This window comes from Channa argus, chromosome 2 (genome assembly GCF_033026475.1).
Source record: "Channa argus isolate prfri chromosome 2, Channa argus male v1.0, whole genome shotgun sequence".
Taxonomy (NCBI): domain Eukaryota; kingdom Metazoa; phylum Chordata; class Actinopteri; order Anabantiformes; family Channidae; genus Channa; species Channa argus.
Genome location: NC_090198.1, coordinates 20,507,812 through 20,533,248, shown reverse-complemented (window position 1 = coordinate 20,533,248; position 25,437 = coordinate 20,507,812). Strand labels below are relative to the sequence as shown.

At 37.9% G+C, this 25,437-nt stretch overlaps 3 protein-coding genes and 1 long non-coding RNA gene across 4 annotated transcripts; 1 reads left to right on the top strand and 3 right to left on the bottom strand.

Moving 5' to 3' along the window:
* Positions 1 to 776: 776 nt before the first annotated feature.
* LOC137122977 (trace amine-associated receptor 13c-like) lies at positions 777 to 11,205 on the bottom strand. Its single transcript, XM_067496272.1, has 3 exons — positions 8,858 to 11,205; positions 2,775 to 3,141; positions 777 to 2,518 (listed from the first exon to the last, which is right to left on the bottom strand). Exons 2-3 carry the CDS (start codon positions 3,055 to 3,057, stop codon positions 1,629 to 1,631), a joined length of 1,173 nt encoding a protein of 390 aa, XP_067352373.1. The 5' UTR covers positions 3,058 to 3,141; positions 8,858 to 11,205; the 3' UTR covers positions 777 to 1,628.
* Positions 11,206 to 11,221: 16 nt separating this feature from the next.
* On the bottom strand, positions 11,222 to 12,599 carry LOC137122980 (uncharacterized). Its single transcript, XR_010913784.1, has 2 exons — positions 12,526 to 12,599; positions 11,222 to 11,547 (listed from the first exon to the last, which is right to left on the bottom strand). It is a non-coding gene; the product is annotated as an uncharacterized lncRNA (long non-coding RNA).
* Positions 12,600 to 12,640: 41 nt separating this feature from the next.
* hp (haptoglobin) lies at positions 12,641 to 15,430 on the top strand. Its single transcript, XM_067496273.1, has 4 exons — positions 12,641 to 12,790; positions 13,144 to 13,232; positions 13,888 to 14,171; positions 14,725 to 15,430. The coding sequence occupies exons 1-4, from the start codon at positions 12,705 to 12,707 to the stop codon at positions 15,274 to 15,276; spliced, it is 1,011 nt and encodes a 336-aa protein (XP_067352374.1). The 5' UTR covers positions 12,641 to 12,704; the 3' UTR covers positions 15,277 to 15,430.
* Positions 15,431 to 20,416: 4,986 nt separating this feature from the next.
* sult5a1 (sulfotransferase family 5A, member 1) lies at positions 20,417 to 23,546 on the bottom strand. Its single transcript, XM_067494113.1, has 6 exons — positions 23,393 to 23,546; positions 22,953 to 23,164; positions 22,178 to 22,304; positions 21,997 to 22,094; positions 21,674 to 21,854; positions 20,417 to 21,069 (listed from the first exon to the last, which is right to left on the bottom strand). Exons 1-6 carry the CDS (start codon positions 23,529 to 23,531, stop codon positions 20,891 to 20,893), a joined length of 936 nt encoding a protein of 311 aa, XP_067350214.1. The 5' UTR covers positions 23,532 to 23,546; the 3' UTR covers positions 20,417 to 20,890.
* Positions 23,547 to 25,437: the final 1,891 nt, after the last annotated feature.

Below are 25,437 nucleotides of genomic sequence, written 5' to 3'. Positions count from 1 at the left end.
GACACATAAATTGTGTTGTTGAGTTCAGACTTTTTTCCTAAATCGTTCAGACATGTTAAAATATAAAATGTGTTTTGTTTTTGTTGACCACTAAATTCCCTGATGTTTATTGTTGAGTCAACATAAAAACTTCACAGCACCTTTGAAATTAAAGAATGACTCTATGAACATGCACGGCACTATTGAGCAGTATGCTTTAAAGGCATAGTTTGACATTTTTGGAAACACACAATTTCACATTCTTGCTGACAGTTTGATGAGAAGATTGATCACATTCCCAACTTTGTGTGTTATAAAGCTGCAGCTGGGAAACTCTTACTTTAGGACTTGAATCAAGGGTAAACAACTAGCCTACTCTACCAGACTTCGCCTACAAACACAGTTGAAGCTCAATAAATAAAACATTATTAAACCAAACCGCAAAAAAAACAGTTTGGGGTTTTACAGTTAATATTTGCTGACTTTCAACCTTTGCGCAGAGCCACACCAGTTGTTGTTAATATTTACACACTGATGTGTGGCGGAATGTATCTTTTTCAGCTATCAGCAAGAGCATTTTCCAAAATGTTGAGCTATTCCTTTCATTGGCACTTCATGATAAACAATTTTTGTAGATTCAGAAAATCCATCTTGAAATCTAGGAAAGAAAAGCACATTTATTTTTCAATAGTAAATTAAAGGTTTTGTATGAATGAAAACTGTTATTATATTGTCAAATTGTACATTACAAAGTTCAAAACCAAACACAAGATCCCCGCACGGAAAAGATAGGTCAGCACAGTAAGAGGGTCTGCTATTATCATAATGCATCTTGCACCAAATCACAGCTTTTGGCATCTCATTCCTTTATACTAATTTGATAAATATACTGATCATTCTTTTATTTCTTACACAGACAAACAAATAAAATGTTTACATTGTCTTACACATGGCACCATGCGTATGGCTCACATAGTAAATGAAAAAGTGCATTTCTGATAATTGAGGCAGATTATCACAATAGATAAAAATAAAGTTCATAAATACATTAATGTGTGTAGCACAGAATGAAATGTAGGCGCTGTTCAAAACATTAAAACATTTGCTATCCACAATATTTCAATAAAGAGGCAGTAGCAAATTTCTGAACAAACAAAACAGAAGCCCTTGTAAATTAATAGATGACACAGGGTTTGTGTTTGTGAGCACAGAGCTTCGAGATGCTCTAGGTGCAGCCCAACAAAGGTTTGACGAAAGACAAAGTCTAGATGAGGAAACCAGAGGAGAGGATGTGGATTGTTGTGGCAGTAGAGTAGCTTCAAAGATCATGTTTGTTACAATAATGACCCATTACTTTCAGAACTGCAGTATTTGTGTTTGGTCCAGTCTTGAGTGCTGTTTTATTAAACAATGCATAGATATGTTTGTTTGTCCAAAGACAGTAGTGTTTGTGCAGACTGAACAACTGAGGTGCTTGAAGATGGGTTTTCTTACCTTTTGCTAAGTTTAGGTAACAGCTGCTCGCTCCCGATTTATATTTACCATGCAAACATGAAAGTGGCATCTGAAAAATATTTATGTCGAGAAAAAAGAAAAAGCATGTTCAAAATATAATATGCGTGTTTTTATTAATTTAGTTATTAAACCCTTCAAGACTTTTCACTGTGTGGGGGGGATTGGTCTCGATGAAAGAGCAGGGTCACACCCTTCCTGAAACGGTGGTCCCGGACACTGTAGATAATGACATTACAGCAACTGTTTCCTGTCAGAATCCAGAAGGCAAAAAAAGAGAAATTACACCAGGTGTACCCCACCACATTACCCAGCACAAACACTGCAATTGGAGAGAAGGATGCTGTGAAGGCAAATGTTAGTATGCCAATTGTTTTGGCAGCTTTGATGTCTGAAAAGGAAGGCCTGTGAGGGCACCCTCCTCCTCCCCCACCATCGCTGAGACTCCCCTCTGAGAGCAGTTTGCGTTTTTTGGAGTACCGTCGGATGCTGGTGAAAGACACAATGTTAACTGCTAATGTGCCACCGAGCAGCGTGAAATCAAAAGCTGGGAATAACAGCAAGATGTTGGCATCAGATGGCAGCTGGCCTCCAAACAATAGTGGGGTGTAGTTGCACATACGACTGCATTCATTGTACTCCAAAGTGAAGTTCCTGCTGAAGATTAGCGGAGCAACAGCCAACAAGAAGCTGGTAGTCCAGGAGAACAGGATGAGTAGCAGAGTTCGTCTCCGGGTCACCAGGGCGTCTTTGTGGAGTGGTCGTAAAATGGCCACACTTCTCTCCAAGGTCATGAGGAAGATGGTGCTGATGGAGACAAAAGTGCATCCAGCAAACACAGGACCTATCAGCATGCAGGGCTGCCAAGATGTCGCTAGTCCACCAATGGGGAAGGAGGAGCAGGAGGCCGGGGAACTATCCTGGAACCAAATAGGGGGAGCGCTACCCACCATCAGAGAGATTTCTGTGTAGACAGAGAAAGGAACCACGAAGACACCGACCATCATGTCTGCTATGGCCAGAGACACTGTCAGATTGAGATAATAACAACAAGAGGGTTAAAGGGACGCATTCAGTAACATATAGACCACAATTTTAACCTTAAACAAGGTTTTAAAATTAAATACCAAGACCAAGATAGGTTGACAAATGCATCTTATAATTTTATTTTTTGCTGCTAATAACCGTGTAGAATGCAGAAATCACATCAACATTATCTAATAAATAAATGAAAACGTCACCACTAATTGACACTGCATGGAAAAATGATGCTGATGATCTACCTTTCAAATATCCCTGTGGTGTTCTTGACTGCCTTGTTTGCACAAAGACGGTAAGTGTGACCACGTTTCCAACCACGATAGCAAATGCCAGGCTGACCATGAACACCACTGCCAAGGTGCGGTTGAGAAAGCCACAGCAACAGATGGTACAGAGAGGGGCACGTGATTGGCCTGACCTGACTCCTGCATGAGCAGCTGCACTCAGGTTAAAGAGACCGTCTGTGGTTACCAGCAGAATTCCTGTACTTCCAGGAACACTGACATTAGGGAGCAGAGCAGTCATGGCCCACGATAGACTGGTTTTATCCTTGTGTTGTTTCAGTGGGAGGACTGCTCAGGACACCGTGTCCTGGACTGGGAAGCAATCCTGTTGAAAGATACAAATACATGTAGGAAACAGTGACAATTAGATTTATTCTGGTACATTGTCATTTTCTCCTCTTTCGAGACCCTCAGTGAGAGCACGATCGCTGCTTAATTCCAGCCATCATGAATGTGACAATGGAGGCGGCAGTGGCTCAGTTGGTAGAGTGGCTGCCTACCGACCATAGGGTCGAAGGTTTGCACCCCACTCTTCCCAACATATTAAAATCCTTTATCATGAGATATTTTACCAATGTCTATATCTTTGTGACTAACCTTTACAATCAATCTCCACCCACACATTATGAGTCTCATACACTACTCACTAAAAGGTATTCACTTAATTCCAGTCAAAATCTCCAATATGTGTTCAGTTTGGTTGAGATCTGGTGACTGCAAAGGCCACAACACTCTCGTATTTTCATGTTAAAAAAAATATTAGTTGTTGTCCTGTGTGGATGCATCTGATGTTGATGTCTATTTTTATTTAATTTTTTCACGTTGGTTGTTCTGGTTTCATGTTGATATTGTACCTTAACACTGTAGGAAGAACCTCATTGCTGTCAGTACTCATAAAGAAACCCCAAGTTCAGTACCAAATGTGTCTCTCTGCTGACAACTAAATACATCTTTCCTTCAATCATTTATGCTGTTCACTGGGCTGGAGAGCTGAAAGATACAGACATTCAAAAGAGAAAGTACGTAACAGGAATGGATATTTCCGACCAGAGCAAAACCAAACTGCATGCCTTGTTTTTACTTTGGCTTTGGGTGCAGAATCACAGTCCATGAGCCATCACAGCTAGCTTAGGAAAAACATTTGGCTGTACAATATGTTCTAACCAGTATATTGTTCAGGGTTTACTTAGGACTCAGAGGAATTTCATATGAAAGCACCACAAAGCTTCCCTGCCCTAAAAACTTCCTCACATATGGTCCATTACTTTGAAATGGAATACCAATCTGCCTTTTGCAAATTAAATTGAGAAACGTGGACTGTATAACACATGGGAGCTGACTGTTCAGAAAAGGTATTGATACTTTTTTATGCACAAAAGTAAATCACTACATGAAGCTGATATCCGTCATATTTTTTAAACACAAATGTTTTTATGCGGTGCCTCTAAACTGTATGCACCAAATTTTTTCATTTTTTTTTTTTTTTGACTCAGGAATGAATGAATATAGATTTTTGGTCCTGATAATGCCAAAGACAAATCACTTTAGAACCATTCTTCTAAATTACCATAAACATACATTTCAGAGTGCATAGATCACAGCCTTCAAAACGTGGATAAATTTCTCTCAGCTTTTCATCTGAACACATATGACATTTTGAAAATGGGCATTTTCTGGTAATGTCAGTTGTTAGGTAACACACATCTAGATGACAGTGGCATTCAGCCTTATCTCCTCACAGTCATTTCTAAAGTCTAGATTTGACTTTTCATTATCTGGGTTTGTACACACCCTATCCCCTGGTCAGCTTATGAAATTTACACTGCAACCTGGCAACAAGGCAATTACAACTTTACAGTAAAAGTATTATCTGTATTCACTCCACCAAGGTCACAGTGTCTAAGTGTTTTTAAGTCATGTAGAACCATTTTCCTCAACTTCCCAGAAGACTCCTTCTGTCCCAGGCCTTTTATCAGTTCTCCGTGGTCTTCAAATAAGCACACCACACGAATCTGAGTAGGCTGTGTTTCTGCTTTACGTGAGAACACAGCTCAGGCTGAGAGACCACATCAATTGACTATCTGATTGCCTGATTGATGCGATTGTTTGTCGCCTCTGATTTTTATTTACTTGGTCATTATACTAGCATTCAGAGAGGACGGCATGAAATCCTATGTCTTTCTGAAAACTGGGGCGGATTTAGTGACTATGGCGCCCAGATAAACCCAGACATGCCCCTCTCCGATCCATTCTCAACAATACAAAACCAGGGCCTAAGGTGTGAGTGTGCGTTCGTGTTTTGGGTTATGTGTACAGTCGGGTGCAAAAGACCACTGGCGAAGATACGTCACTTTTGTATTTGCTGGACACATTTTTAAAGAACAAAAATCTTCTCTGGGGCAAATTTGAAGTTGTATTAGTTTTATTGATCCTATGGGAGACTGTTTAAAAAGAAAAAAGTGAAGCTGTCGCAGTTTGTGGACAACGAAATGCATTGTCTGTGCACCAGAAGCTTAGACCTCGCTCGGTTCGGGAGATATGAAAAAAGCTTATAGTGTTTTCAAACCTGCCATCGAAGTAATAGTCCATTTTCCTGTAATCGTGTTGTGTTGGGATAAATGATAAATTAGGTGCTTTAAATACATTTTGTATAGTCAGCCTATGTTTCGTTAAGTACAAGGATGTGTTAAATCTGCAATTTGCTTCTCCTTGCTATTCACTTCACAGCATTGACAGTATTACTCAGCTATAGCAACAATAATAACATTTCATCACATCCAGTGATCAAGGTCATAATTTACATCATCATGTTAACATTGTTAAATAATCTTGTGACTAGGGGAGAGAAATGCAAGCTATGTTGATCTCAAAGAACATTCATTTATTTATTTACTGTGGAGTTTTTATTGCAGGTTATTCAAGTAACGTTAGCTAAAATCTGCCTTAAAAAAGGAGATATTAAATGATACATCATGAAAAAAGTTTATATCTTTATTTAAAGTGTAAAACTTTGGACAAGATCGGACAGTATTTTCAACAGCTTTAGATAATAATCGTTATGATATAAACATGCAAATCCTTTCATTTTTATTTCCGATTCTTCTGGTGGTAAAACTAAATAATTTATTTTTGGGAGGACAGGATAACCCTAATTAAGAGGCTTTTTGCTTTCACCTTAAGTGAAGATGACAGGGAGAAGTCCTCCCTGTGGCGAGACCTCAGGCATATACTGAAACAAGCAGCTGATGGCTTGTTTGCACACAAACGCATCACGTGGTTTTACTATTGGGAATAAAACCCTAATCTTGAGTACAAATTGAGAGATCTGCCAGTTTTTTGAACAAGGGGAAAATCAAATAATTCATAGTAAGTTGCAGTATCTTAAACATGACAAGACTAAATTATGGTTTTTGTAAATTTTCTCAAGATATCAAGAAAAAGTACAATGCTTTTAAATTTTTACATTTTTAATGCATAATCATAATTCTTAGTCAAAGTTTGACTCTCTGATTTTATTCTCTCCTGTTATTAAGATTTGTTATACTTTAATATGTGGGAAAAATGTTTAAGTTTTGGTTAACAATGGTTACCATATTTTGGGAGAAGTACGTTATTAATCATGCACAATTTTTCCACAGATTCAGTCAGTTAGTCATCTCAATATATTTGTTTACAAATTGGAAAATTACCTTCACTAAAGGTGCATGTGCTAAAGTAGCTATTAGATGTTTATGTAATATTTACAAGAAATGTCTGCACAAAGGTCATTTGGTCACTGTCATATTGAAGAAAACTTAGAAATGTGGGGAGGCATGTTCTCTATGTACAAGCAACAGTTATCTATAAACTTTCTTTTTTCATGTTAAGCAGCAGAGATAATAATATCTTTGCCTGTGAAACTTAATATATGTGTATTATGTCTGATTTAACTGAGCTATAGCTCTCAGAAGCAGTACAGTGTATGTTTAAAAGGTTCATATGGTGGTATTTTGCACCTTGCCAAGAATTTTATTTTCAGTATACAAAACTTAAAATAACATGTATTTGATAATTGGAGGTTCATAATATTATTATTAATATACACTCACTGGCCACTGTATTTGGTACACCTGTACAATTGAATGCAATACAGCAGCTCTGCCATGAATTCTAATTTTTCAATGTTATAACGCTTAGTTTTTAGGTTGAAACTGTCAGAAAGGGTATAGTTCTACTCTCTCTCTTTGTTATTGAGGTCGAAGTGGGTATGGAGTCATATTCCTCTGAAGGTTTTAGCCTTGTTGTGTAATTAATAATCATTAGGCCTTGAACAGAGTCTTTTTATTGGTGCCTACACTGTGTCGTTCTCTTGTGCATACGTGAATATGTGCATTGAGGTTTAGGTGGTTCGTTGTGCGTGCTGTGAATTTTCTTTGACAGGCCTTTGTCCCTGAGTGATAGGTCAGACATATGTAGGACTGTGGGGGCTTGGTCCAGGCTCTGAGGCCAGGTTGCAGAGTGCACACAAGGGTCATGCTCAGTGATATGGGGCAGACTGGTTCAGGGCCACCTGAGGCCGGCTGCCACAACACATGAGAGAAACGACTTTCACATCTTGGCCTGTCATTCTGTCTGTCTTTGTTTCCTTTGTGTTTGTCAGAGAAGTGCACAAAGAACACATTCATATGCACAAATGCAGACACAAACACATACGCAGTGTAAATGTCTTGTTTTAGTTTTTTCTTTCTATATTCTTTCCATCTGGTAGAATTTTATTTTATACAATTTTCAACCTCCCAATTGTAAATATTATTCTTTAGATTGCAACCCATCCATTATACAGGATATTAATGAAAAGTCTACTCAATGCCTCTAAGAACAATTTTGTGTTTGTGTGTGTGTGTGTTTGTCTGTGTGTGTACACTGAATCTGGGCATCCACTAAAACGTTCACATTAAGGTTGTTATATAAACTGGCTGTTACTGAATTGATGTTTGACACTTAATGTGAGGGCGTGTGTGTATGTATTTTTGCATTTCTGTGTGTTCAGTGAGCCCCAGTCCAAACTGAACACTGCTAATGGATGTTACACCCACCTCACTTTGCTCAGTCAACAGCTGTTGTGTGCCTGAACTATTAGCCACAAACAGTTTCATCATAAAGATCTTGAAGTTTAAATTTATTTTAATGGAAAATATCTTCTTGCAGAATATTATATGAAATATGTTTAGCTAGACACATTCTCCCCATTTCGTGAATGTAAACTTTGAGTCACAACAGGTATGCAAAATTTTGCTGCACTTGGCCAGGGCTTCAAAAAGCTTCCCACTGAACAACCCTGTGTCCTGTACCAAAATACAAAACAATAAGACAGCAATAATTCCAATGATGAGCAATTAAAATGTATCCAGGGAGGCCTATCCCAGCTGTCAATGGGCAAGAGGCGGGGTACATCCTGAACGGGTCCTGACAATTACTCAAACCTATGGGGGATTTACAGTCACCAATTAACCTAACATGCATGTCTTTGGACTGTGCGAGGAAACTGGAGGAGAACATGCAAACGCCACACAGAGGCTTTGGTTGGCCGGGAATCAAACCTTCTATTTGTGAAGCAGCAGCGCTAACCCCTCCACTACCCTACTGCTTGTAATTCACATTGAGAACGACAAAATTAAACACACAGTATTTATACATGTTTATCCACATGCAAGAGCCAGTGCTTGTTGCATCAAGAAACAACACATGAAAACAATGAAGATATTGAATATTTACAGATTTAATAGAAATAGTATTTCTTTATTGCTTAATATGGGTCATATAACTGAAACAATTTGATGGCTTACAGTGCTGTAATAATTAAAATAGTTTTACTCAGCTGTAAAATCCATGTATTAATTATTTGTCAACTCAAAGCAATAATGTAGAAATCTTTTATCTGAAGCAAAATTTGCATTTACCCACTTTTAAAATGTCACTTAATACAGATTAATAATATACAGTCATGTGGTAGTACACATACACCCACCAACAAACAAGACAAAAATAAAGAACAGTCTTACCGGCATTTACACTGTGAGGGGACATAGGTTGGTTGATGGCAGCGAAAAACAATCCAACATTAAGGTAAAATCCACTTAAAATTATCCATTGAAGAAGAAAGTGGTGCTGTAGTTCTCTCATCATTCATTCTTCTGAGAAACACACATTTGGCACAAAGCCGCTCACACACTCCAGCTCTCTGTCCCTGTGATTCAGCCTCCTCCTCCTCCTCCTCCTCCTCCTCCCTCCTTTCTCTTTTTCTGTGTAGCGCTCCTCCAGTCCCCACTTCACTTCCCCCCCTTCCCACCCGCCCTTTTCACCCTGTGCATTGCTTGCGGTCCTTATCACATGCACAAGCGCTTCCCCGAGTGCTTTAAGATAAAAACTCCACAGCTGCATCTTAACTCTCCTGTTATTTTTCACTCCCGTGTTCGCCTTCTGATGTGCCTTCCCCACATCCTCCCATTTCTTCCCTTTATTCCTTCACTCTAAAACATCTCTCCATTTGTTTCAGCTTCTAACATTGCTGAAAACCTGCTTTCAGTTGGCACTTCACTATATTCTTTATCCTGAAGCTTATTTTAGCATCCATTTCTTTTCTATGTTATACAACCAAAGTCCTTGTACCTTTCACCATCCAAACAGCTGAAAGTGTTCTAATGTCTGTGTATGGTGCATGAAAACAGAGCCACAGCACGATACCACTTTGTACTAATGAGATATGACCCTATTACACTATGAGAGGGAGTAGAAGTGCATCCATCATATCTTGAGCATTCGTTCATCTTTGCCCACCCTGTGTTCCTGGCCTATGTGCATGGATTTCTTTGTGTCTGGCACAGGTCATGCTCCCTCCTCTTTGACGCCTCCAGGGAGCAGAGACTACAGTGCTCAAGTGAGACCCCTACCCTCAGATATGATTGGAAAGAATGATCTATGTGTTGCAGCGCACATCAGTGATTTGACCTTGTGTTGACATTAACTATGTATACAAATTCTCCCTCAGTGTCACAGCTGTGAGTCTGATCTGTGTTGTCTCCACTGTCTCTCCTCCCTATTCCGATTTTCCTCTGTCTCTAACTCCCCATTGCTCTGCCCAATTAGTCTCAAGTCACTTCACCTGTTGCGCCCCTTTATATGCTCTTATTACCTGCATCCCTCGGTCAGACCATCTTCCTGCTTCCCCACACTCAAGGTGCCTGCATTTTCCTCTGAGTTCTAATTTTTCCCACTGAGTTTGTTTTTCTGTCTGGCAGCTGGACCTGAGTTTCCCGGGAACCTTCTGATCTGCCTGCCTGTTCATCTCACCAAACATTTCCTCTGTGGATTTGAATGATTATTGGATTATTGGATCCATTTCTAATACATAGAAATGGATTTCTGCACAAGACCTGTTAATCCTCTTTGGACTCTTTTAGTCATTACTTTCTGTTCAGTTGTTACTTTGCATTCCCCTTTGTTGTTACTTTTGTTTTGGTATTTTCATCCGCCCTTTCTTTCCCCGTTCTTTTCCTCTTTTCCTCGTCCCCTCACCTGTGCTGGCTCCTTCACCACCCAGCCTCCCAGCTCCACTGCAGAGGATCTCAGCTCACCCTTTCCCCAAGAATTCTGTCACCATAAATATCTTTCTGTTTTCAAACCATAACTTACCTTCTCTCTTTTCTCTTAGATCTCAACACCATTTACCTGCTCCTCCGATCCCCTTTGCAGCACTCACTTCTCCGCAGTGCCACTCCACCTGTTTATCATTACATATGCTACTAAATAAACCATGTACTGCTTTCCAGTTTCCTATTTTTTCAGTGCTTTTCAGTTTATTTTTCTGGGTCCTATAACTCTGATACTAAGAGACTGATGTTGGAGCTAGTATTGTAGCTCACATTGTGATGTATGTATTCATGCTAAACAAATGTGGATGAGGCCAGAGTGAGGTATTCACATGCTGAGCAACATTATGTCTTCAAGAGTTTGGTAACTTGACAAATTAAAACTAAAGGCATATTTGGTCTATAGTATGGATCATATTGTGTGTCTGATTTTGCCTTCCAACATGTAACCTGGCCTCTGGTTAATGAGCCATGGAGTCAGATATCATGACTGCATGGTCTTCAATGCTGCAGCACAGAAAAACCTCAACATACCCTGCTGTTGAACAGAATGTTGTCAATCATTCTAGTTGTAATACAGGCTGCATTTTCCAGAACAAATTCTCTCTGAGGTGACCATGACACTGTAACATTAATCATGTTTAATCATTTCTAAAAGACTAAGAGTGTCTCATTTATTCTCATGTACTCATGTATTTTGGTCATGGTTACATCTCTTTGATATCAGAGCTACACTGTGCAGAATGAGTTTATGGAACCTGATTTACAGAACGTGTACACAGTAAATTCATTTTTATTATATTCATAGATTAGGGATTTTTCATCACAAGAGGAGGTGAGATGAGTAGACAAATTATTATTCAAAGTAGATAGGTATTCAAGTAGACATCTTTTTAATTGGGTGGTGAGACTGGGGCACACTCTTAAAACAAAAGTGGCACATTTGTGAAAAAAGTCAACCGGAGAAGTTTTACATCATTAGGAGTTGAGATTATGTCATCTGGGGAAGCTCTGGAAAAGCAGGTTGACCGCGATCACAACCTCCATACAGTGAGCAACGAGAAGACATAATCTGAACTGAAGCTTCCTTCAAGTGATGTCATCTGGAGCCATTTTTCAGCCAGAGGAAGAGATACATGTTAATATAGGGAAGTCAGATGTTTAAAAGCATTATTGTATATTAACACCCCAAACTAAAGCCATGGGGAGCAAGTTGAAAATTGCCCTTTAAGTGCATTATTATTATTAAAAGGTCAGGGTTGCTTTCCCACACATGTAATTTCAGTGTAAGGGGAGGCAAACGTAAGCCTAACATAATAACAATGCTTATTCAGTGAGTACAAATGTCCTTTTATCCTCAGGAGTAACAAAAATGGTCAAGAAATGTATAAACAAGCTGTAAATGATGAAAAATATGCTTTTTATGCCCAATGCCCCTTTGCAAATAACAAAGTTGTTCAACAATCTGCAAATTTTACTGGCAATTTGATCTTCTCAGTTTGTGTCTCAACATCTATGCACCTTAACATCATCACACCTTCATGTAAAACCATTGACTGGCATCATTTTCAAATATTGCAGAACACTGTCCTTTGAGTTGCTAAATTTATCGGGATAGAAAACATAAAATTTAAACATGTCACAATCTCTTTTGTAAAACCCCAAAGCTGCAATGCTGGACTTTCCTCTATGCAGCACAAATCAGACTTACAGCTGTAAGTGTGTAAACAGTTTTAAAGCGAAGTATTAGATGTTTGTTCCGTCCAGACAAAATGAAGCAATGTGTCTCACGTCAGCAATAATAAGAAATTAAACATACATTTTGTAATATGTATTTCATCAAACAGAGATTAAAAGAAAGACTCATTGTTTACTTTTAATCTTTGACGCAAATCAATTAAGCAAACAGCTGTAACTGTGTCCTGTTTTTCAAATTATGAGACACACTGACTTGTGAAATTGTTTAACTTTGCAAATTCTAATACCATCAACACAGAATTCAACATAAAATCTATGAATTAAAACAAGTGCAGGTACCACTGTGTAATTTTTACCCTATTTCATCTTATCAAACAACAAACCTGTATTGTTTGTGCCACAAATTGTAGTCATAGGTAGGTGTTCTTTTGGGAATCCAGACTGTGGTGAGTTTCCCAACTAATGGAAAGTGATATTTCGTAACAGTTCATTTCAGATTCCGGGAATTTTTGTGCAGAGCAGACTTTGCCATTGGCGAAGCTCTATCTCTCCGAAGATTTAAATGCTCCCAGACCCAGAATCACAGCACACTCAAAGACTGACATTACAGTCCTCACAGCACAAGATGAATACTATCAACAAAATGTGGTAAGTTAATGTCGTCTTTTGCTAGTCATTTATTTAAATGTACTTATACACCTATGTATAAATGGTGTCTAACTATATAAGTGTAAATTTGCCTTCCTCAGCACAAAATTCTGTATAATTAGTATTTTAAAACCCTTATTTGATCCTTGTCATTACTTAGATCAGAAAGAATGAGTCCTGTAAATCTGAGCATATTAATAATCTTTAAAAAATATATTAGCTCTAACTTGAATGTATTTTCCCAAAACTATCCAGTTTTGTGCAATGTAAATCAAATAATTATTATTAAGGTTTTATTGTCTCAGTGGATCCAGAGGACAGAGATATTCAATATTTGTTCATCTTGTGTGAAGGTTTTCTCTGACTGTGCTCGTCCTGGTTGCTTGGACCAGCCTGGCACATGTGTCTCACCCTGAACAAATGAAGAAAGGCTCAGTGTCAGGTAAAACATAATCACGTATACAAACACAAACATAAACACTCGTAAACATGATGATTTCTGCTGATATGCAGTGTGAACTTTTGAACCTTTATAAAAAAGGTGTAAACTGTGTCCCATCAGTTCAGTTTTCCACAGGTGCAAATAAAGCTGATTATAAACCTGATATTTTGTGAGCCACAGCGAAGGAGCGATTTGTTGTGTTGACAAATATCTTTACAGTTTGTCATTATACATTGCTATGTGTAGATAGACATGAAATAATTATGAATCCGAAAAACAAAATGGATATTTTGCCCTGTTTTATCTCTGAAGCTTAAGTATTGTAGATTAAATAATATACAGGTGCAACCATTCTGCTCTGATCTGATCAAGTCAACATATTCAAGTAAACATATTCATGCAGTTTCTATAATGCTTCAAACCATTTAGTCCCTTATTTGTTTAATTGTATATTGTTAAGCCATTTCCTGTTGATGCATTGATTGAAGAAGACAGTGGAACGATTCTTGGTAAATAAACCTTGTCAGGATCTAGAATTACAAGTCAGTCTCAAAACAAAAAAGAAAATTAAAGACAGCTTAATTTATATACATTGAAAAGTATATACACATATAATAGAAAAATCATTAAAACAAATGTATGTTTTTTTCCCTAGCTTCCAGCTTGGCATCAATTCGTTCCAGGCGAATGATTGGGGGGAAACTGGCCCCTGTTGTTCCCTGGCATGCAATGATCTATATCGCTGACAGTGTGCTAGATGGAGGCTATGCAGGTGGTGCCCTCATTTCTGACCGATGGATTTTGACAGCTGGCAGAAATCTTTTTGTCAGGAAGAGTCGACAGGACATCCAGGGAAACAATCCTGTCATCCCTAAAGTGTATCTGGGAATTTCAAAGCGGGCGGAGGCAAATGCCTCAAAAGAGCACGCAGTACAAAAGGTAAGAAAAAGCTTGTTAAAGATGTTCAGACAAGACCTTTATCTGAAAGCAAGATTCAAGGTTTTCATGATTACAGTAAATATGTATTATACACAAAGATACACTGTCTTTTCTACTTTATTCCACAGACAAAACATATATATCTAAAAATGAGCTACCATGTTCACAGCTCATTCATTTATATTTGTGTTTTTATATAATTTTTCTAGCTAATGTTATTTGACACAGCTGCAATAAAACATTGAAAAAAAACAAAGAAAACATTGGTCTTTAGCCTGAACAAAAAGAAGGATTGCAAGTAGTGTAGGATACATACAGTAGCAAAAATATTTTTTTCAGACTGTCCTTTGGCAAGTAGTTTGCAAGTAGACCTCACAGGTTATTAGCCACTGCTGAAGTGTATCTAAAATCTGGAAAATGACCAAGCATCAATAAACATGTGACACTTCAGTGAAAATCCATCAGTTTTTAGGACCTTGAATGTTACATTAACTTGGAAAAAAATTTGGGAAGCCAGATTAAAGATCAGAATGCATACTTTGGCCTCCTGCAGGTTGTTCTCCATCCAGGTTTCCAGAACCAGTCTGACTGGGACAACGACCTGGCTCTGATCCAGCTAAGGGAACCTGTGGTTATGAGTGATAAAGTGACCCCCATCCCCCTGCCCGAGAAAGGCCAGGACCTGGCCAACACAGTCGAAAGGTCAGGGATCATCACCGGCTGGGGTTGGGGGATCCAACTCACCCCTAGTGCATTACTCAAGTACCTCAAACTCCCACTGGCCAATCATCCTGAATGTAAGGCAGAGTATGAACGTATCAAGTTCACGCCCGATGTAGACGACAACATGTTCTGCACCAGAAACACAAAGTATGAGGAAAATGTTTGTTTTGGTGATGCAGGAGGCGCTTTAGCTGTCACAGACGCTAATACTGGGGACATTTATGCTGCAGGGATCCTATCCTACGACAAGGCCTGTAACAGGTACAATTACGGAGTCTACATGAAGATTTCCTCATATTTATCCTGGATCCACACCGTCATGAGAGGAGATACGGAAGCATCGTTTGCTCTGCGCTCCAGAATAATGTCTGCAATGTTTTAACGGCAGACATCTGTTGATTGAGAGAAATTGATTGTGACACAGTGAGTCAGTATATTTTAAGTAACCAGTGAGGTGTTCTGTATCTTAAATGTTTTAAAAATCACATTAACTGCATTAATTGTATTAAATAAATTTAAATAAAAACTTAATGTTTGTTGCTTGTTGTTTAAACAGTTGCTTTAGAATATGACTGAACACAACATATAGTGGTCAGACTAGTTAAAATTCTTACGTAAGATTGAATTTGGAACTAGAGCATTTAATTCCCGTATTTTTAAAAAATGGCTCGTCTCACAACTTTGAAACATCTCAGTTTAAGAAACATCCTGTCAACGGAGAAGTCAGATAAGAAAACAAAACCTTGAGTTGTCTATTTAAATATAAAATGCTCAGCTTTTCAATGTGTTTTTAAACATTCTGCACAGATTTAACTTTGAAGAGGAGCTACGAACAAAGATTGAGACAACATTTCATCATATGCAGTCATCAGCATGAAAGCAAAAGCTGACAATAAAATAAAAGTGAATGGCACAACTCAGGATTTCTGGTTGTCAAGTTGTCTGAATTGTATTTTTCTCATTGCACCAATAGGATCAAAGATATTTTGTGTCTGGCAGGTGTGCCCACACTGCCACAAATCATGAACTGTCTCAACAACACATGCATTTCTCGACCCCAGAGAAGTGGGGTGGTGACAGCTGCCTGTCCACCTGCTACAATAGGAAAGAGAAAGATAAGAGAGAAGGAAAAAAATCAAAGTGTAAGACTGAGATGAGGTTTAATTCCTCTGGGTCGATTTCCATGCAATGTGAGGACATAGAAGCTTGGGTTGAGGGAATGAAGGTTCTAATATTTTTCATTACTGACATTTCAGATGTGCAAGTGGTTTTTTCATCTGTTTCTTATCGAGCTGCTGTAGACAACGTCCACAAAGAAAGGCGCTGCTGACTTAAACCAATAAACTTTTGCAAAATATGCAACATTTTGATTCCCCACAGGACAGCAGATTACATTCATAGGCAACCTTGTCCTTCACTTCTCTTGTCAATAAGATCTGTGTGTGATGAATGTGCTCTACAGGTTTTTGTGTGAATCCACTTGGAAGACACACATAATGGTGGCTTCTAAAGCAAGAAAATGTCATAAAGACTGTAATTTTTAATAAACTTCTATTAATGTCATCAAGACATTTTGTCTTTGTGACAAAGTGCACGGAAGTCATTTTTGACACACAAAGAGCAGTGTGTACTATATGTGTGTGTGCATCTCTCAGATCTAAAGCAGCAGTGAAGACTGAAGTTTCAGAAAGAAGCATTTGAATAATTTCTGTCTTAGCATCATTTGCATTCAATAGTGTCTCAGGAATTGGCTATATAAGTTCAGCTTGCAAATGAGTCTTGCATATTATCTTTATGCAGGTAAGGAATTTAAAATGCTTATGTTTAGGTTGCAATGAGGAGGGGTGAGAAACACTCACTGGTTTGTAGGAGCTTGACATAACAGCGAGATACACAGGGGGTCTATCATGAGTAGGAGGCTACAGGCAGGTGGCAAATTAAAGAGAAAATTAATGCAGATGCATGAACAGTTACAGGGTTTATTTTTTAATAAATCTATATTATTGTTTTTTACTGTTACATTTCTATCATTTAAAGCACTCTGATAATTAATAAAAATGATGAGGGCAAGTTCAGAGAGCAAGACGTTTTCCTCTTTGGCTTCTAAAATATTAATATCCATGTCGAGGCTTATTACCCTCCACCAGTCTCAGACTGTGCACTCTACAGTTTCACATCTGCAGAGCACTACCTGAGGTCACCATGCTAACAGTCTGCAGTATAAAACAGAATTAGGACCATTTATAATGGGTTATGGGTTATAACTCAGATGCGTGTTTGTGTTCAATTAAATCACAAGACCAATTACATGGCATGTCTGTCTGTTATTTGATGGCATTTGTATTTCATTTAGGGGAAAAAATTTGTCTGTCCTATAAGTTTTCATTATTAAATACTTCATCTGCTGACAGTAGATTGTTGTAAATTGGCCATGTTTCATCTGAAAATACTGTATCTCTCAGAAGCTTCTCCCTATGACAGTTTACTGAACAGCAATCCAAACTTCTGTAGTAAAAGTAGCCAGTTGTTGGATGATTTGAGTATTTCTTGGTTTTATATGTCACATGTGGGGTATGTTTGTGTTAGTGTCACAAGATGAGGCCAAATAGAAAGCTTTGCCTCTGGTAAAATTCAGTTTGCGCCTCAGCTTTAGGAGAGAGTGGCACAGATGGGGTTTCGATGCCGTAAGTGTTGCACAATGTATATCGCCTCTGTAAATACTGCTGTACTTAAAATGTGTGTGCACGTTACAAGTGGAGTACTCCAAGTCAGTTAATTTAACTGTGGTCCTGAAAAGTACTACATGACATTGTAAATGACAAATGCTATATATTCGTTTATGATTATGATCAATGTTAGTTTTAATATTAGGACATTGTGTATCATTGTAGCCATTATCATATATGCAAAGATAGCATGGAGCAAGTCGACTGTGTTAATATTCATTCGATTTGATGCTGTCTGTTCATTCATTCTGACATGTACGGTTATTGTTGGCTTAGTTTCATATGAACAAAAGCTCAGAGTCGAGGCAAATGTACTGCTGATACTGGCCTTACATGTGTAGATTCATTCATCAAAACACAACAAAGGGCTCTGAGTCAGTCTGCTGTTGTAAGCGTGTTGTGTACTCAGCTGCCGTGTTATGTGCACTGTCCTCGTGTGCAACTGGGAAACCGAAGCTTTTTGTGCAATATCACCCATCTTCAGATTCAATGTACTTACACACCAACAGCTTTTTACAAGGCATCATTACAACAGGTATGATTATCTGTTTGATTTGATGAACCATTTTCAGCTGCTTTTAAAAACACGAAATACACATAGCTATGACTATATTTTTAAAAAAATGCTTGCTTAGACATGATGATAATGATACTTCCCTTTAATTGATGAACAGAAATCAAAAGAAAAAAAACAACTGTGCCTATCTCTTTCTCTTCCTGGGGTTTAGTCAGACTCCTCCATCTTTTGAAATCAGAATCCTTAAAGAATATTGAAGAGATACAGCTCAGCTCTGTGGCCTTCAGATGTGGTCATGTTTATTGTGTTGATGTGAGTGGAGGTGGTAGAAGTACACATTCAATGCTCAAGTAAAACTGCTACAGAAACATAGTTTTTTACTAACATCATACTACAAGTAGAAGTACCACTTCTGATTCTTTTCTTTTCTTTTCTTTCTTTTCAAGTACTAAGAACATGCTCTAAAAAAAAAAGTGCAAGTACTTCACTATGAAAATGTAATTTAGTCTGTGTATTCAACACACTTTCAAAGGTAAAAATTACGGCAACAGGAACATTTTTAGTAATTAATCACAAAAAAGATCAAACAAAGGTCTGTGTTTGGATTCAAAACAGCAGCTGATAATGGTGAATGTTTTCAAACAGTTAAGGTTAATCCAAAATTATTTATCATAATTTATAAATTGATTTTAATTTTTATATGCATTTATATGCAATGTTCTTTTTTAGTTTTTAGGTTTGAAGGACAAGGAATAATAGGTTGCTTAGCAACAATTACAATATTTGTACTGAATAAAGTCAAAGGGCATCTTTTTAAATCACTCAGCTAATTTAGTCTATTGTTGCAAACTTTTAATGATTAGATAAACAAACTATTTTTATTCTTGTATTTCACTTAAATAAAAGTACGAGTTATCGTTACATGGCCTGTCTAATAACACAAAATGCTAAATTGGTCCATTCTGCACAACGAATACTCACAATGAGCATATTTTTATACTGTTGCACACATACTCCTTCCACCTCTTCCTTCTTTATAACTATTTTTGTGGGGGCAGGATTTGAACACAGTGACTAATCTTGTTCATCCGACGTCATTTTCCGTCAACACTGATGCATCAGTGGCCCTCATACAGTGTAAGGATTAAATACGGAGAACAAATATAAGACAGTGGATACAATTAGCTAAATAAATAGGCAGCAATGTGCAATGAAATGTTTTATTTTTTATTTTGTACAGTTTTATTTTGTAGTTACTGGCTACGTGCCGTATTAAATAGTGTGATATAGAACAGCTACAGTAACAACAAACTGTTGTCTTGCATTATTAGGTGAAAATCCCTCCTGCGTTTTTCCTGTGTGATTGTCAAAGGTTTCTATAATGCAAGAAAAAACTCAGCAATTTGTAAAACTTTTTAATGGATTCACAGAATTGGAGATATTAATAAAATTTGAGTCCTGGAAGAAATTCACACTTAAAGGGTGACTTCGACAATTTCTATGTTGCTTCATATTTGGGATGTATGTGTGCAGTTTTTAAATAGTATTAAAGCCCCCTCTGGCCTTCCTATCTTAAACTGTCTCTCTGAAGCTGAAACAAACTGGATCTAGAAGCCAAGACACAAAGGGGAGATCAATACCAATCACATCACCACCTTGCTGCTCCCATCCATATATACATGTACTCACCAAATTGAAATCAAACTGAAGTCACTCTTTAAAATGCCAAGCTTATAGTCTGCCCGACTTCCCACAACTTGCTTTTAACCAAACTGTGAATGTAGCTTTTTCAATTTCCCGTGTTTCACAGAAGGACAGATTGTTCCAGCTGTAATGTCACTTGGGAACAATAATGTCTGTAACAAGAAAGTCTCGTTACCCAGGTGTCAGTAAAATGTCAACAAAACCCAGATCCAATGGTTCAAACCTTTTAATGCAAATTTTAATGCAATACACACTTCATTCAACCAAAAATTTATCATCTCCTTATATTTGCTCTCTCTCTCAATGTGTGTGTGTGTGTCTCTCTCTCTCTCTCTCACTCTCTCTCTCACACACACACACGCGCACACACACACACACACACACACACACACACACTGATGGCCACAGCCTCGGCCACACCCTTTATTTGTTTTGACTTACCTTTAATTTTACCTTAAGCTTATTTTCTTTCACTAGTAACTTAAACAGCACATTTAATTTCAGTATTAGGTTTATTTGTTTGACATACACAGTTGGCCTTTGTAGCATGTACATTTGATTAATTTTGTATTGTCAATAAGTAGTTTAATTTAAGCTGAATTAATTAAATTTCTCTTTTCCTTGAGTAAGATTGGTTTGAGACCCTTCTCATTCCTAAATACTTTCTACGGCCCGGATTGTACCAAGTGCCCTGGTGGATGCAGGGAGGGGACAATATGCGGAAAGTGTTTCTTGAGTTTTAATAGGTTATTTAAAACTGTATTTCTTTTATTATTTCTTATATTTGTTTTTGTACAGTACAAATTTGAGAATGTTTGTAAGCTGTCTGTCTAGTGTGTTTTTATAATTTGTTTAGGTATAGTAATGTCTACCCCTTGTGTGTCATATTGGTTTGACCACCCTGTATATATATGTTTCCCCTTTTGTGTTATACAGGTTAGGTCAGTTTTGTCTTTGTTCAGGGTTGGAACTTGTAGTTCTGTTTGAGTTTTAATTTATTAATTTATTTATTTTTGAAAATAAACAAACCATAGTCATTCCAACTTATTTTAACTTCTTTCAGAGTCGTGTTCCTCTGAGGGATTTTCCTCTTTTCCAAGTGGTTCCTCTTCCTCCTGCACGTCCCACACAAACTCTAACATGCAGTCCTGCATCTTGGACTTCAAAACACTTTCCAAATATTGGCTCTGCTCCTCTGTGAACATGTTTTTCCAGTCTCCAATTTTACCTGAATAGTAGGAAGAAATGAAAAAAACAAAGCAAAATGGATAAGTGATTTTTAAAACTTCATGCAGCCAACTACAGGCAAATGGCCGCACTTTGAATGTAATCTGTTGTTCTATTGTTTCTGTTGCTTGCACTGCAACTCATTACTATTCTTCAATGTTATTCTAATACAATAACAATGTTCAACAATGTATCTTGTGCTTTTGTAATATTAAAAAAAAAATCAACCCCTTTTCTTTATTACTATTTAAATCCCGATTTAGGAGTCATCTATTTAAAATGGGGTAATCTTATAGATTTTTCACTGTAACGTTTTAAGCTGTAAGCCTTATTATTGTGCTCTGTTGACCCCTCAGATTCAGCCTAGTCCTCACTGGGGGATCCTTACTCCCAGGTTGGAAGTAGGAAACATAATTTAGGTTACATATTGTGAAGAAAATGGGAAGGGTTGTGTCAGGAAGGGCATCCGGTGTAAAAGCTGTGTCAACATGTGGAATGATCCACTGTGGAGACCCTGAACTCACGGGAGCCGAAAGGAAAAAAAAAAAAAATTGTGAAGCAGTGAATCAAGTTTTGATTGGACTGTATAAAAAAACTTTTTGCACCTTTTCTCATGAAGGAGCCCTTTCTATGATCCACTATATCGTCAGCAATGAGGGTATAATTAACCATCTTGTTGTCTTTCATGTTGCTGAAACTGCAGTGTTCAACACAATTGTTGACCTCATCCTCCACCAGGGGACACTGTAGAAAAGTGCTGAGCCTCTTTATGGCACCATGTAGGTCCTGTAGAATAATTGAAAAGAGAACCAAACAGGCAATCCAGACTTAGCTTGAGATACTGCCATAAGCATAGTGCATGCATGCATAGCTATTGATTTAAGCAACATTTAATTGTGAAGAGAATGATGAATCTCATCTCCTTTACCAGTGATATCTCTTCATAGGTGACGTGTAGAAGATTGTTCATAGTTGCTGTCTGACTGGTCCAACCTTTAACATGGTCAAACCAGGAGCCAAAGTGCACTGCAACAAATAGTCAAAATCAAGTTATACTTTTGGCTGCACAGTGTTCTGAAAATCTATATTGATCACTCGTGTCGACTCACGTGTGCCCTTCAGAAATTGGTTCAAAAACTCCGCAAATGAGCCGGCTTCAGGGAGAAAGTTGGCAATTTTGTGAAAGTGGTAAAAGGACACCACCACATCCTTAGGGTTTCTGCTCACATATATGATCTGTGGAAATGCACAGAGCAACACTGTTCAAATCTTTGTACTTTACAACCTGATTGATTTTTGGGCTAGATCAATTCCCTGGTGTCACTGGGATCGAAGTGTGTTTCACCCCCAATCTACCAAAGGGCTGACACATAAACACAAATCCTCACTACATGTATAGGTAATTTAAAGAACATGGCACTTAATCTAGTGAGAAACAGGAGGAAGCAGCAGTAATAAAACTAATCCAGGCTACACTACTGTAAGTTAGCTCCACAGCTAGAGAAATGAGCTGTTACAGTTTAAGGTGACTTCTGGCTAAACACAGAAGTCATACCATGTGTGGAATCCCTGTTCGCTCCTAAAACCCACAGTTTTTCTCTTCTAACAACCACACACAGTCTGCTTCATCATGCTGCTTACATTTTGAAATCATGGGACCAATTGACAAGTTATTGAGACATTGACGTTTTTTGTTGACGTTTCTGTTGTCAGTTTTTGTTTCAATACATTGTTTGAGATGAAGAATTACAGTTGCATGCTTCTACTGAAAATACCCTACTTCCATGATATAATGTCACTGTAGCATGAACATTTGACATTTTCCATCAATTTCACCTGAAAGTAAAATATCCCTAACATTTTCTGAGTAGTATATAATCTGACCTTGGCTTTGGAGCCCTGCAGGGCAGGGCCCAGTAACTGATGGTTGAGGTGAGAGGTAATGATTCGGGGTGTCCTGGATGAGGTCTCCAGTATCGCTGAGAAGTAGTATTGTTCCAGCCATGGAGCCCGGGCCCAGTTTGGGACAGTTTGAGACAAGTTTGGGTCTCCTTTGCTGAGTATAAGAGTCACAATTTGCTGTACCCATGTGGTGCCTGTTGAAAGAAAAGAGAAAGAGCATCTGTGATCTGATACTTCAGAAGGTTCTAAAACCTAGTCTGTAAAGTAATATGCTTATATGTAGATGTCAGTCGTACATGCATATTCACTGGTATTGGAAAATGTCGACAATGGGTTACTCAACGTTCTCGTGGTTAGCTGTAGTACACTTAAAAGAAACTGCAGGTTTCGTGTATCTTGACTCATTTGTGATCTCTTCTTACCTGATTTTGGATAGGTGACAATGAGGATATCCGTGTCCTGAAACTCAAATTCGAGAGCTCTTTGCAAGGAATCCTGGGTGTGCAGGTGTCCAGGAAAAGAAATACCATGAAACATCTCTGTGACATCCAACCTGGCCATATCCAGCCTTGATATAAGTATATTATTACCCTTTTCCTTTTGGAGCTTTACCTGTTTCTCTGCTCTGTCTCTCTGTGCATCAGACTGTGAGAGAGTGACACCAAGTGAAGACCAACAAGCTCTGTGGTAACTAAAAGGAGGAAATGCAGGTGAGACAATTCAGGTGGGAGTTGGACAGAGAAAGATTTAATTAATTTGTTTAGAGTAAATTTTGTCACGCCTTTCATATCCACCAAAAAAGCCCCTGGGACATCCTAGGGCTTCTGTCCTTTAAGGAACTCAACCGTTGGGTGTCATCAGCTGTATCAGTCTTCCAGTCACCAGAATCTGGTCTAAACCAACATAGCCCTTTTTAAAACTGTTGTCCAGCTCTCTGTTGCAATAAAAGGTTAACTTAAAACTTAAATAAGATTTGCATGATTAAATAAAAGTTGCAGATGAACTAATCACTGTTTTAATATAGAGTAGCAATAGAATAAATGACTATGAATAACATTGTGGAAAGTGTGAAGATTTGTTTTACCGACAAATCATATTAGTCTATTTTATTAATTTATTTATTTATTTTGACATTTCCATTAAACACACAGAATCAAACAATGTGAGATGTATTTGTTCTGGTCCATCCTTCCATACTGAAGTTTGTAAAATTTGTAAATGTTTGTTAAAAAAAAAGTACTACAGGTCTGTTTGTACAGTAGATAGAAGTCAGGGCAAAGTCAAAGAATCACTGACAGCCAACAGGCACAGGTAGTCCGTCACTCAAACCATCTGAGCTGAATTGTCCTGATGAACCAACTCAGTCCCTGCTCAGAGAAACAAATTTCAGCAGAGCAGGGTTGAGCATCCGGTTTGTACATTTTGCTTTTACATTTGGGTGAAATATTCTGAATGAGCATAACTTCTTGTGACAATAATAAACAAGAACTTAAATACAGAACTGGAAATACTCTGAATGGTCTGAATGTATTAAGCCTAGTTGTGATGTAAACAATGACATCATTTTACTGTGAGCAATGTTTTTCGTGGTGCAGCTTGACGACGATGTTTGATGACTGAAGACTGTAAAGGCCAAATCCCTGCAGCAGTCTTCATGTTTGTGATGGTTAAAGGACATGCATGGTACTGTAAGTGTTCACCCTGTGATAGTCTTCTCTGCTGTTGGTACGGCATACTTTAAGTTGTGATCTCTCTAATACGCCCATGTTAAGTAAAAAAAAAAATATATAGATATAATGTTCCTTATTGAAAGAAAGATGCATTTACTTACATGGTAAAAGATTAGAATAAGAATGTTTTAACAGGAGTCATTATTATAGAGGCCCCCTTCACAATGATGTGATCAATGTGTGATTCTAGGCAGAAGACCGCGTAAAAGGTGATGAGTTTGAGCATGAAACAAGAACAATATTATTAATGATCGAGATTTTCACAATCATGAACACTGTCATCATGAAGGCATAGAAAATGTTGAAAAAATGAAAATGTGTTAAGACAAAGAGGAAAATGTATCACTGATGACTGTGGTGCAGTACGCTACAACAGTAGGTGCTCCTGAGTAGCCCGAGTGTGAATTATATTAAAAATCATCTGTATTATTAATAATGACTAACTGCTGACGTATTGTTGTCAATTTGTAATCTAGTGTACAAGTTAATGCAAACAAACCCCAGTAGGGGTTTGGCCTATTTCTCATAAGCAACTCTCATTTGATTCTACTGATCATGTGGATCTTTTACAACAGCCCAATTTTGGTTTTCTTTTTAAAGCATATAGCCAACTTTAGCAACCATTACTTAGACAGGTGTAAACAGCACATTGTATGGAGATACTTTTTCAGCCACGGTATACTACACATTTGGTGCTCTACTCAATATTTCTGGCAGCAGAAAGCCCTATTGTTACT

Coding starts and splice junctions, on each gene's coding strand:
- LOC137122977 (XM_067496272.1), bottom strand. CDS start 3,057: ATGACTGCTCTGCTCCCTAATGTCAGTGTTCCTGGAAGTACAGGAATT. Junction 2,519..2,774: donor ACCACAGGGATATTTGAAAG/GTAGATCATCAG, acceptor TCAATCTGACAG/TGTCTCTGGCCATAGCAGAC.
- hp (XM_067496273.1), top strand. CDS start 12,705: ATGCTCCCAGACCCAGAATCACAGCACACTCAAAGACTGACATTACAG. Junction 12,791..13,143: donor AATACTATCAACAAAATGTG/GTAAGTTAATGT, acceptor TCTTGTGTGAAG/GTTTTCTCTGACTGTGCTCG. Junction 14,172..14,724: donor AAGAGCACGCAGTACAAAAG/GTAAGAAAAAGC, acceptor GGCCTCCTGCAG/GTTGTTCTCCATCCAGGTTT.
- sult5a1 (XM_067494113.1), bottom strand. CDS start 23,531: ATGGCCAGGTTGGATGTCACAGAGATGTTTCATGGTATTTCTTTTCCT. Junction 22,305..22,952: donor TGCAGGGCTCCAAAGCCAAG/GTCAGATTATAT, acceptor GCATTTCCACAG/ATCATATATGTGAGCAGAAA. Junction 21,855..21,996: donor CCTATGAAGAGATATCACTG/GTAAAGGAGATG, acceptor ATTATTCTACAG/GACCTACATGGTGCCATAAA.